Here is a 12,813-nt window from a genome sequence, read left to right on the forward strand (position 1 = left end):
TTTTTTTATTACATATTATGACATTTTAATTTTCTAATATAATTTATTAACTTAATTTTTTAAGTAGAATTATAATTATAAAGTTTAAATAGAAATATAATTTTATATGATAGCAATTATAAGGCAGTGCTTTTCCTAATTGTCTAGTTTTTCCATCACAAGCCACAACAATTAGGTGATAGACCCAATGCCCAAGTGATTATACGCTATGGAGAAACATTATGTTTTTGTTAGGACAATTACGTAAGTATAAAAATTTATTCTTTCTCCCTTCCTTTCATATTACTCCTCCAATCTTTAAGATAAGACTCATTTAACTAATTTGATTAGATTAAGGAAGTTAGGTAAGTTAGTTAATTATAAGAAAAATGACACATTTTTTCTAAAACACCATAATCACCTTTCTTAATATCCTCTCTCCCTCTTCTACTTGATTATGGTTGAGGGAGTATCCATAGTGATAATTTAGAGAAAATTGATTAATATGAGAAATAAAACTTTGAATTTCATGTTTTATTTGTGATAATTTCTAGTTGTATGTTTTATTCTAGGCATTTAGAAATTTAAGTAGATTTTATTTTTAAAAAAAAGTTTAAAAAAATTACAAAGTTTAGCGGGTTGGCGAGATAGGCCCCTGGCGAGCTGGGTTAGAAAAATTCCAGCCCACCAGAATGCAGTCCTAAAAAGCCCAACCTGCCAAGCTTCAGGCCCGCCAGGGATCAACCCATAACTGACGGGCTGGCTCATATTACCGGCTCTAGTCAACTCCCTTTTCCATTGCACCTTCAACTCCATGAGTTTTGAGTTCTCAAATTTCTTGAGCATTCAAAATAATCATTATTATCACAATAAAAGTCTTAAATATATACTTCTCTGATTTTTAATATATGACTTAATTATTAAGTTAATTTTAGTCATAAATATAAGACCTATTTCTTATATTTATTAATTTTTTTTAAATGATGTTTATGAATATTTCTTCAACCATAATCAAGTAGAAGAGAGAGAAAGGATATTAAAAAAGATTATTATAGTATTTTAGAAAAAAAAACATGTCATATTTCTTATAATTAACTAATTTACCTAAATTTTTTAATTTAATCAATTTAGTTAAATAGATATTATATTAAGGATCAAAGGAGTACTTTTTAAACATGGAGATCACATTTAATATTTTTAATTTCCATATATATAAAAGTGGAGTCCCATTTTTTTAACCCCAAAATACATACATATATATAGCTCTACTTTGTAAGTGATGTGTGGCTATGTTGTTTTTACAGTGGTTGGTTTCCACACAACAATTGTCACAGAATCCCTATCCGCTTCAAGCAGCAGAAGATTAGCAGCGGAGAGAAGCCATTCTCCCCAAAGTTATGTGTGAGACTTGACTCTCAAGTGTCAGAGATTTGTTAGAAAGAATGAAAAAGGAAACATGGAATGAACTAGATAAGAGAAAAGGGAGGTGAGAGAGAAAAGAGGGAGAGTCAAATGATCCAAATTCTAATTTGGATAATTGGAAATTTTTAATCAGGTTGAGTGGGTCAATTGAGGGTGAGCTTGAACCGTAACAAAAAAACCAAACCAAATTTGATTTCCGTTATTTTGGTTTTCTATCAACTATTCAGTTTTTATTTCTTTTAGGGTTTAAATATATTTAATAATTGTAACTGTGTTTTTTTTTTTGGTTAACCGATTAACCAAATTGAAATATTTCGGTTAATTTGATTAGGATAAAAAAACTGAACCGAAAAAAATGAATGCTCAATTGACAAGAATGGCCATTAATTGAAAAGAAAAGGCATCAAATTAAAGATTAGAAAGGAAAGAGGTAGAAAAAAGTAGAAAATATGGTGGAGTGCCTTGCAGCAACCGAAGATAAAAGAAGAAATATTTTGGCCAAATTAAAATCACTTAAAAGTCTTGTATTATTTGAATTTTGCATAACAGATTGTTGGTGCAATAAATCTTTGATTAACACTTAAGCATTTGACTTTAAAAATTAACAAGCTCATTACACAGTTTATAAGTTATAATTTCAAATTAACAACTTTTTCACCAATACATTTGCAGTGATAAATCTTTGACTAAAACTTAAGCTTAATACATAAAAATCAACAAATTTCATTATGTAGTTTACAAGTAGGGCTGGTAATGCTGAAAACTTTTCAGGCTGACCCACAAGTCAGCATGAGCCTAGTTTGTGTTTTCTCTTTCAGCCTAAAATGAAATCTTTTATTTAAGTTTTAATTTCATCACTACTATTTCAAATCTTAATTACAATTAGTAAAGATATGATTAAAAACAAGATACAATTGTATGTTAAAAGTTGGACTAAGACTATTTTTTAGAGCAAAAATGATGGACCAAGACTATTTTTTAGAGCAAAAATGATGGACCAAGACTATTTTTTAGAGCAAAAATGAATATTAAAATTAAGAGAAATAATATTGCAATGAACTTATCACTTCTTTCCCTTCATTTTAACTATTTTTAGAGCAAAATTCTTGTTATTTTATCTGTATTTTTAAAATTTTAAAGATCACATTATTTATTGGCATTACTATTTTAAATTATATTCTCATCTTCACTTGTCAACTAAATTTTAAAATCCAAAAAAAAAGCATTAAATATGTACAAAAAATCAATTAAAATAGCACATTAAAAATAATAGCATATCCCCATGACCTAGGATATAAGTTATTCAGTTTACTTCTTAAGAAATTTTCCTTAAAAAAACTAGTATTTTCAGATTTTATATAACGGTTTTTATTTCCAATAAAAATATTGCACTTAAAAAAGCACATGATAATTGCACTTAAAAGATATATTTCTTTATGAACAAATATTATAATTGCTTTATATATTACAGCTATTCAATTTCAAACACTTCCCTTAAACATTCAAGATCAAATGTCGTTGATCACATCCATGTCCATTTACAAAATAAAAATAAAAATAAAATCCCTCAAAAATTTAACTCCTGAAAATTTCCACCAGGCATTTCATATAAATCAAAATTTCATAAACTTAATAATTTAATCCATGGACAAAATATTGGTGTGATTAGATAATTTTTTCCCAATACAATACCAGGGAGTTCAATACTAAGAGAGACATTAAGACCCTGTTTGCTATGCTGAGGTATTGAATTTTAAGGGATTAGGAATGATATTAGGCATGGAATTGGGAATAGGGTTTAATTTTAAAATTGTGTTCCGTATGATCTAGGCTTTAAAAAAAAAAAAAAGCAAGACCCATATCTAACAAAAATTCATTAAGACAAAATTGCCCACATCTTCCATTGTCGCTGCGACTGCGCCTTGACGATGGAAAATGGGATACCAAAAATCAAACACAGACTAAAAGGTGGTTGCTGAAGGAATTGAGGAGGATGAAGATGATGGGGGAGGACGTCGCCAATGTTAGGGCTGAGTCGTTGGTAGGACGTGTAATTAAGCAGATTTTAGGAGGCTAGTTTAGTCAATCAACTTTCAATCCCAGGATTAAAATTGCAATACTGGGGGGAGGGTGGTATTGCCGTATTGGTGAATCACATGAATGTGGTCTTAAGCAATCCCGAGTATTGACAAGGACTTTGTCCCGAACATGTCAAATTGAGTCGTTCCTTATCCCAATCCTAGTCGTAACCCCATTCCCATGTACCAAAAGGGACCTTAAGTCCCTTATTGTCCACAAGCAACAGTTGAACACGTTCAAAATCAAACACAACAAAAGCTTTGCACCCAATAAAAAACCAAAAACAAAAACTTGAACATATCATTTGGAAAGTTTCAGATCTACAACTTGAAATGTCAACAATGTTCTAACTTCAAGTCAGCAATAGCTCAAAACATCAATGTTGTCTTGAGAAAACAATCATCTAGAGTGAGCTGTGTAAAACTAATGTTCTATTCCTTCTCCCCACTCCATTAAACAAAATCTGGGGTTGGTTCGAGCAATGTATGGCTTTACATGCCATATATTTACAGTGTCAAAAATCAATGGCTGATAATAATTAGAGTATTTACCAAGAGCACTTAGCTGGCACAACACCTCAACAGAAGAACATGCTACTCTGAACATTCTGATGCAACCTCGGAAGCTCTGAGATTGGAGCATCTAGTTCAGCAGGGGAAGTTGAAGATGTCTCTGATGAATCATCAGATTTCAAAAATTGCCTCATCTGAGCTGCGGCAAGGTGGGCATAGCATATGGGGGCCACTGAAGGAGAAAATTAGGAAATGAAGAAGATTGTAAGCAGAAATAAAACATGTTTTTGATGCAACTAATGAAAATTGCCCAGAAAATGACTGTTATAAAATTGATAAATGATTACTTTCAAGACCAAAATCCTTCGCATAAGACCATAAAAACAAATGTTATTGGTTCTTTTCAAAATAATCACTGCAATAAAGTACTAATAATAACTTAGTCCTATGATCCTCTCCTTAGGAGGGATTTTGACTTTTGACGTCCTTGGTCATCAATTTTTTCTAGAGTTGTTCCAAGTATTTGACAATCATAAAAAGGTTAAATTACCAACTGAAACCGCGGCTGTACTCCTCTGGTACCTGAAATAAAATTATTTGCTTCAGTCAAGGAAATATATATATATAAAACGTAAAATTAAAATTAAGACCATGCCAAGAAGATGGAGGTTAAATGCATACACATAAGACAGCGAATGGATTAAGTTTTGTATGCCGTCCGCTGAGAAACCAATCTCATCTAGCAACACATGGTAATGTACTGGCCTAGGAGTTCCCTATTATTCAAAAGGAACAGGAGAGCAAAGGATACGTAACGAGATAAAGCATTAGTGATTAAAAAATGGCGCTGAGGTAACTGATACAATTATATGATATATTACTTAAATCAAAGGTGCTCATGGCAGGGAAATCCAGAAAAAATAATGAAACAAACAAACATAAAAAGTTGAGAAAGAAGAAAACAGCAATCTTACAAGCATCCCTGCATGCGAACACAAGTAGAAGTCATAATTCCGTGGATGCACAATTTTTGTGTCAACGACTGTCCCTGAAGAGGAAATTTGGATTACTTTTGAGTTTTAACGCTTGGTTTGAACTCTATATAAGCAGGACATGAGAAGTTGCACACCAGGAGGGACATTATCTGAACCATTAGCATGAAAAAACTTTGTATGATGATTCTTTTGTGCCACAATTACAGTAAACTTGGGAACGTCAACGTCTCCAAGATGTTGATAGGCCTGTCAATTAGAGAAGTTCATCAACTAAGGGCAATTATTCTGTTGTAAACAACGTTTGTTATCACAGTATCCACGTCATAAAAGAAGTACCATGATCTGACAACCCTAACACAAATTGCAATGAAGGTAGATGATACAAGAGAAAGAGTTGGGTTCCAGTAAAACCTTAATTATCTGGTCCAGCTCAATGTTCAAAATCTGGTTAAATTGTGATTCACTAACTCCATCCCTAAAAGTAAAACACAGATTAGCAAATAAATAAATAAAAGGTATCAAACGTCTAAAAAATAAGAATGAGAAGAAACAAAATGTAAGTCCGTATTTCGAACAACTTAAACATGAGTGCAACCCCTCAACAAAATACTTGGCCCATTTCATAAGTGCAAAATTGAAAATAAATAAAATTGAGGCAATTTGAACTGCTTAGTGAATTTGCTTGTCGCCTATGAACTCTTAAAACTATGCAACAGATTAAATTAAAAGCCAAAAAAGGATTCCAATTACACATTTGGTCAATAAGCATATAATATGAGAAGTGGAAAATTTATTAGCACGTGAAAATTGAAATTTGATTTCACTTCATTATATTTATATACATGGACTCTCATAAGAAAGATTTGAAACCAACCAACATATTCTTGGACAATCCCCAGACTAAGAAGCAAGTAGGAAATGAGAGATACAGAAGCAATCAGTAATTTTAGAAAATACAGCATTTGCTACAAGGAAGAATAATCTTGTCGGATTATGTTCTCAACTTTCAAGAAAGAACAAATATTAGATTTTTTTACCATGTAACGAGTTATTTTCATAGAAGTATTACAGAGGATATAGAAGAAAAAGACAACTACGTGAGTAAAAAATATTATCCAAATAATGTTAGGAGGAAGGAGGTAAAAGCTAAGCAAGCACAGAAGAGGTTAGTTCTGCTGATATAACATGTTATCAAATAATAAACAACCTATTGAACAGGAAAAGTTAAATCATGAGACCTGAAGACAATAATTTGAGTTGGTTTTCGTCCATTACTGGAATGATAGAAATCTAAAAGCAGTTCCCTGCAAAAGCAATAGCATTCAAGTTAGAGCAGTATATGGAATTTATCGGCCCCATATGTATGAAACTCACAATTAATTAATAAAGAAATGGAATAAATGTATCACATCATCTTATTATTACATTTCACTGAAGGCATGAACATACAATACAAAGTCATACTAAACGATGAATTGACAGATATAACAACAATTTTCTTTTAGGATTACGAGAGTGAAATTTACTTTCGTAACTGCTATGTAATTGATAAAAACAATCAAGCAATTGCAGGCCCACAGACAAGCAAATTGGATGGACCTTCAAGTCTTGTAATGACATGACTGAAAATAGAAGTCATTTTAATTTAAATGGAAATTTTTCAAGTAAATTATTGGGTCATAATTGTTAAACATATAATAAAAAAGAAGATTGTTCATTCTAACCATCGCAGATGATAATTAAATTGTGGTCCAATGTATTTTATTTAGCTGATTGTTCCTCCCCTCCCCTCCACTTCCCTCCACCCAAACAGGGAACAAAACAAAGAAATTTTGACATATTTGAACCCCAGGATTGGAAAAAGAGATCATAATGCACAGATGATCACTAGTCATGTCATGCTGGGGAAAGGGAGGAAAAATTATAAAAACTGTCAAGAGCAGCAGTCCAATAAATATTTTCACCCAATACCTGATCATGCCATCATCTTTCCCATCTTCCAGAGGCTTGTATAGAGCGTCAATCATCTCCGCCATAGATGATTGCGTTCGCACAGAGGCCCTATACCTTGAAATTAATGGCCAACGTCTAGATCCAACAACCTGAGAATGTAACATTACATAACACAGTATGATGATAAAGTAACAATTCAAATGGGTTGTGGTACGATGCAAATAAAAAACATGTTCTTCAAATATAAGACAGTACAATGCAAACAAAAAAAAAACGTTATTTATGTGAAATATGGTACAAAGATAACATTACCGCTGCTATTGATGGAATGTCTGATCGTCCAGGAGAACCATGAGAGACATCCATTCCTAAAATCAGTGTTGGAGCATCATTTATTAGAGGAATACGCCCAGAATGCTCCATGGCCAACAGAGAATTTATTCCTCCAAGCTACAGAGGGGATAAACACAAATTATCTGAATTTATCAAAATGTTCGCCAAGACAAAATAAATTGAGAATAATTTGCAATTCACCTGGTTCCAACAGACTTGCTCAAACAGACTTGCTCAAATTTAAATTTAGTCCCTGTTTTTTAAAAAAATGTAATTGGCTCCTTATAGCTAATTATTTTAGAATTACACGGTTCAACCCAACTAACCAAATTAGTGAAACATATGTTGCCTCGTGTTACATGTGAGCTATTTTCATTCTGTCATCTATTTTTACTCTCTTCTGCCTGCTTAAAATGCTAAGATAACATATGGTAATGAGATACTGACAGAAGTTTGAAGATGGAAACTAAGTTGATTTTTTCCCCAACATTAAGGATCCAATACAAGTTTTTCAATTATAGGAATGAATTAAAATTTCAATAAAATTAGAAGGGCTAAAAGAACAATTTAATGGGAAGTTAATAATATATCAACATAAGGATCAGTCATCTACCTTAGAATTTATTTTAAGAAGTACATTAGTAAGGTATTGATCATTGATCTTTAAGGGAGAAATGCATTGTGAGACAACACCAACTTCAGTCAGACATTTCTTCTTCCAAGGTCCTAAAATTAAACCAAAATAACAGAGTTGTCAGTAAAATTGACATAAAGAAATAGGAAAAAGTTTTCAAAGACATACCATAAATGTCACAATTTTTCCTCTCTGGCAAGACGCAAAGAATTAAGTTTGGTTCTTCGGGAAGCTTAGCATATAGCAGCTCAAACATCTTTTCAACCCTTGCAACAGGGCTAGATCTTCTAATTTGTGAATCTTCTTCTATTAAAGTATATGGGCGTTCAATTTGCTGTTTATGTATGTAGTTAGCCTTGAGAGACAGGTAATCAAAAAGGCACTAGGATGACACCACAGTAAAATCACAATGCATTAGAAATTTTGTGCGTTGACATACAATGCCTTTATTCATTCCACATTTGATAAGCTCCCTTGAAATGTAACTAGTATCACAACGAGCTGAAAAGTTGACCACAGCCCAGATATCAATGCGAGTTGGTTGTAGAAGTGTCTGCGGAGAAGGAAAGTGAGCATTAAAATTGTCATACTAGATAACCCAATTTCACATAACAATGAAAAAAGGGTTGTCTCTGAATAAATATTCTTTCTGAATTCAAAATGATCATACAGTACCTTGTTATTAAAGTTCCACCGTCCATTACGAGGGAAGCACTCATCATTCTTACCAACCTTCAACTGCGTGTCTCCAAAAAAAAACAAAGAAAAGAGCAGCAAAGAGCGTATTTAGTGCTGAAATAATGATAGGAAACCAACTCCTTATCACTTCTGCTTTAATTTCCCACTATTTCTCCGACAATTTGAAAAACAAATAATACATTTATTCACCCCAAATCAGGCTTACCTTTGGAGTCTCAAGAACTCGACCTTCAACTTGTATAAATTGCTTCTGGATAGAAATGCCACATTCCGCAAGAACAGGATCATCATCATAGTGATGATGTGCCATAGCCTATAGGTTCTGATGAGGATTAATATAGTATCAAAATGAAGAAAACAAATCATCAATACATGTGAACTTACATCTGTTATGGCTTTGATTCTATCTTGAGGCTTTTGTCGTGATTTTTCAACTAAAGAAGCTCTCTGAATTGCAGATAATGCCTTTGTATAACGTTGAAGGGGAATAAGCGAACAAAGCTAGTCCACTCAAAGAAAAAGAAAAAATTTGGAAGGGGGGAGGGGCCAAAATAGTTAGTTTGAAGGAACAAAGAATGCTAAGGAAAGGGGGAAAAAGGTTCTATCAAGAATAAAATTTGCAAACCTCCATGGGCAAATAGATGGGCCGTTTTGGCTTCCCCACATCAAGGCAAGGAAGATATGCAGAAGTCAGTTCTATGCCGCAGTGTTTAGCAAAATACTCATAAACAGTGATATCCACAGTCTCCGCTCCATTACTGCCCTCACCATTTTTCACCTTCATACTGAAACTGGAGGAAACAAATAAGATGAGTAATATCTTTTTTATAACAAAGAAATAGAATGCATATCTAAAGTTCAAATGAAAGAACTTACACTTGCTGATTACATGGTTTCTCACTCAAGCCAATAATTCTAAATTCCTGGTTGCGATGAGAAGCACGCACCCTTAAATTTTTAAGCATTCTCTTGGCCTATATAATATCAAGAAAGAAAACCTCACTAAAAGATACAAATCTGTAAGCATGAATATTGTGCATACAGGTTAAAACTTAGTCACCTTTGCCCAGTCAATATAACGGGGTTCCCTCACATTCTGGTTGGATAGAAGAAAATTAATTACAGGTCCAGGGGTTAAGATCATTGTTGTGGACACATCTAGTCATAAAAATATAAAGAGGAACTTTGAGGGGAAAAAAGTATAATTTAATGATAATGAAAATTTATTTTATGCAAAAGAATAGTCCTACCCATGTTGAGAGACAATCCACCCTGTGTAGGATGAAAGCTGGAATGAAAACCTTGAACTCCCGTTACCCCACCTCCAACATCAGTGAAATTCCTCAAGTCATCGCGAAAGAATGATTGCCTTACCAAAAGACACCTCCTTGACATTTGGAAAGGTTAATTTAATTAGGCTAGAGCTAACAGGTAACAGGTGAATGACATTCAAGACACTCTCGAGACAACTATTAAAAGAACATTTTTAAAGTAAGTACATGCTAGCTGCTTGTTGCCTCAGAATGGTATTAAGCACTCTCAAAGCATCCTGAGCATTAGAATCTGACTCAACTCCTTCCAGGGCAAAAGCAATGGACCGCAGGGGTACTTTGGCAGCAAAATTCATCTTTACATTGAAAAGCTTTGACTTAAAATAATGCTTTGACCTTTTATTTCCCACACTAAGGCTTCCATCAGCACCAGGACTACCAGAACTACTGCTACGGCAGGAAGACGGTGTAAGCTTTGAGACAAAAGCATGGCACAAGTAAGACTCATAAATTATGCATACCATTTTGCTAATGATTCTTCAAGTACTACCGTGAACTCAAGCTTTTGATGTGGCAGAGCACCTACTGTATACAAAGTTTTCCCTCCATCATAGGCAAAGCTTTTGCCACCAAGTTCAGAAGAGTAGCTTTGGTAAAGCTTCTCAATCAGTTTTCTCCCAATGCCCTTGCTTTCAATAGCTATACCATTTTCTGAAGTAATAGAAACCTGGAAATTATTCATTTTCATAAGACAATGGCTAGGATGTGATGAAAAATACAGGACAGTACAGGGAGACATACACTATACTGGAAAAATACAGCATCTGGTACGCCAACAGAAACCTGGAAATGATTGGCAAGCAATGGCATTTGTTTCCCCATAGTCCCAAACCCACGCCTATTGACAACAGAATACTTAATGGGGACAGCCTGTTTGGGCTCTGCATTGCATGATACATCGGAAATTGGTGGATGCAAAGCTAGCACCTCATCAGCTTGATCAGTATGAGCAACTTTCTCCATCTTTTTCCCCTTTCTTCAGAAATGATCAATTAAAATCAATGACAAAAACAGACTAAGTTAAAGACCAGATGAATACAAATGGTTGTTTCCAGTGATTGTTCAACTATGCGCCCACTTCAAATGAGAATTCACAAGATCTTATCTTTCCGATCTATGGAAGTGACAGGTAAAACACCCCCCCGGGGGGGTGGAGCTAATCATATTCCAAGGATTTTTGCTTGAAAAAACTGAACCTTGTGAGTTGCTACTTTAGTGCTATAGCCTCTTTGATCAAGTGGTCAAAAGTTAGGTCCTTGAAGCTTTGATAAAATTCTATTTGTTTTTCCAACAAAGCCATTATGGCGGCCTTATCCCAAAATACTTGAGCATTTGATATTTTTTTTCAACTTATGTGCGCATGCGTGTATGATTATAACCATAAGGAACAATTTCAAACATCAACAAAAGGAAACTGAGAGAAATAAGACGAAAGAGCAGACAAACAGAAAATATGACATATATGATTGAAAAATATATATATTTTTTGGTTGATAATCTAGATTTTCCTTTTATGTAGATATAAATAGATTTGAACCTTATGCCTTGTGTGAATTATTCCTAAAGACAAATTCAGCTGAAAACTCCAGATTAAACTGCTGAGGCGGAACTCCATAAATATTTCTATCATAATCTCTAGCATACCTGTGAAACGTAGATAAGCACAAGGACAACTACCTTTTGCTAAAATTTCAGTTTCGAATTTATGAGTAAATTAAGCTTTTGGTTCTTGAAAAAAATATAAATATCTCAGTTTTATTTTCTAAAGTGTCGCTTAATTATGCTCCCCAAAAACTTTCAGGCAATTTATTTTATCATTCTTGCTAACATAGTCTAACAAAATGCTCATAAGGCCATTAAATCGATAAGATGAAAGACTAGTTCAACTCAAGTTTAAGCTGACAAATGCTCACTTATAAACTACTCAAACACGTTGTCACTACATCCTTCGTAGTCACTTCAGATAGATATTCCAATGTCCTCAGCAAAACAGGAAAGGCAAAATGAGCAACAGCACCAAGCAAATCACAGAAAACCCACATATTTCTCCCCAAAAATACCAACCATCCAACCCTTCAAGAAAATTTATTTCCAAACAACCTTCAGGTAGGATTTTTTTTTTTTCTTTTTGGGTAAAACAAATCCAATAACATGAAAAGAACATAGAAAATGACCCACCCATGCAGAACAACCACACAACGTCGCCCAAAAATTTAAACCGCATTTTCACTTAGTGAAATTTGAAACAAAACGAATTCTGAAAAGTTGGAGAAAATGTACTCAGAATATTCAAGTAAAGTACCTCAGAACAGACAAAACCCCCCACTCACAGATGTTAGACAATGCAGTAAACGAGACAGAACGAGAAGCAAAACTATAGTTGTACCCTTTCACTTTGAGAATGAGGTTCTTCTTCGTTAGGGTTTTACTGGAAGCGACGGTAGGAGCATATGAAATGATGTTGCTCGTAATTCTCCGCTGCCGTCTCCGCTTCTGCTCGTGAAGTGAGAACGGAGAGAGTCAGGGAGGGATGATCAAAGAGGAGGGAAGCCAAGGAAGTCAGATGTTCTCAACTACGGTCATGACGGTCCAATGCGCCTGCACTAGGACAATACGGCATCGTTTGCAGCGGCAAATGAAAATATGAAACAGGAGAAGCCGATTTGCGCGCATAATGGTAGCTGTTTGGCTAATCCCATGAAATCATTTTTGTATTTTAGGAAGCTGAAATTCATATTCTTCTTCTTCTTTTCCTTTTTCTTTTTCTACATCAACTGCATGGAAGATGAAATTCTAAGTTGTAATGATGATTTAATGCCCTAAAATATTTTTTCAATTACAATCTCTTAAAATATTTTGTGATTTATTTAACATCT

At 33.9% G+C, this 12,813-nt stretch overlaps 1 protein-coding gene across 4 annotated transcripts; it reads right to left on the reverse strand.

Moving 5' to 3' along the window:
- Positions 1-3,752: 3,752 nt before the first annotated feature.
- Positions 3,753-12,448, reverse strand: LOC114750267 (protein argonaute 16). Of its 4 annotated transcripts, none has more exons than XM_028938838.1 (23): positions 12,324-12,448; positions 10,679-10,913; positions 10,399-10,604; positions 10,106-10,324; positions 9,857-9,993; positions 9,667-9,764; positions 9,483-9,580; positions 9,232-9,397; positions 8,991-9,107; positions 8,812-8,919; positions 8,583-8,645; positions 8,347-8,460; positions 8,076-8,241; positions 7,887-7,999; positions 7,253-7,390; positions 6,959-7,089; positions 6,226-6,291; positions 5,399-5,462; positions 5,122-5,233; positions 4,967-5,040; positions 4,674-4,768; positions 4,543-4,574; positions 3,753-4,224 (listed from the first exon to the last, which is right to left on the reverse strand). In XM_028938838.1, exons 2-23 carry the CDS (start codon positions 10,898-10,900, stop codon positions 4,058-4,060), a joined length of 2,706 nt encoding a protein of 901 aa, XP_028794671.1. In that variant the 5' UTR covers positions 10,901-10,913; positions 12,324-12,448; the 3' UTR covers positions 3,753-4,057. The 4 variants fall into 4 exon arrangements, with proteins under 4 accessions (XP_028794671.1, XP_028794672.1, XP_028794673.1 ...); XM_028938839.1 differs by having other exon boundaries at positions 9,232-9,391; positions 10,106-10,327; XM_028938840.1 differs by having other exon boundaries at positions 8,991-9,071; positions 10,106-10,327.
- Between the last annotated feature and the right edge of the window lie 365 nt (positions 12,449-12,813).

The sequence above is a fragment of the Neltuma alba genome, unplaced genomic scaffold (genome assembly GCF_004799145.2).
Source record: "Neltuma alba isolate B1F8T4 unplaced genomic scaffold, ASM479914v2 tig00006401_pilon, whole genome shotgun sequence".
NCBI classification, from domain to species: Eukaryota; Viridiplantae; Streptophyta; class Magnoliopsida; order Fabales; family Fabaceae; genus Neltuma; species Neltuma alba.

Coding starts and splice junctions, on each gene's coding strand:
- LOC114750267 (XM_028938837.1), bottom strand. CDS start 10,900: ATGGAGAAAGTTGCTCATACTGATCAAGCTGATGAGGTGCTAGCTTTG. Junction 9,581..9,666: donor GTTATATTGACTGGGCAAAG/GTGACTAAGTTT, acceptor GATATTATATAG/GCCAAGAGAATGCTTAAAAA. Junction 8,461..8,582: donor GGTGGAACTTTAATAACAAG/GTACTGTATGAT, acceptor CCTTCTCCGCAG/ACACTTCTACAACCAACTCG.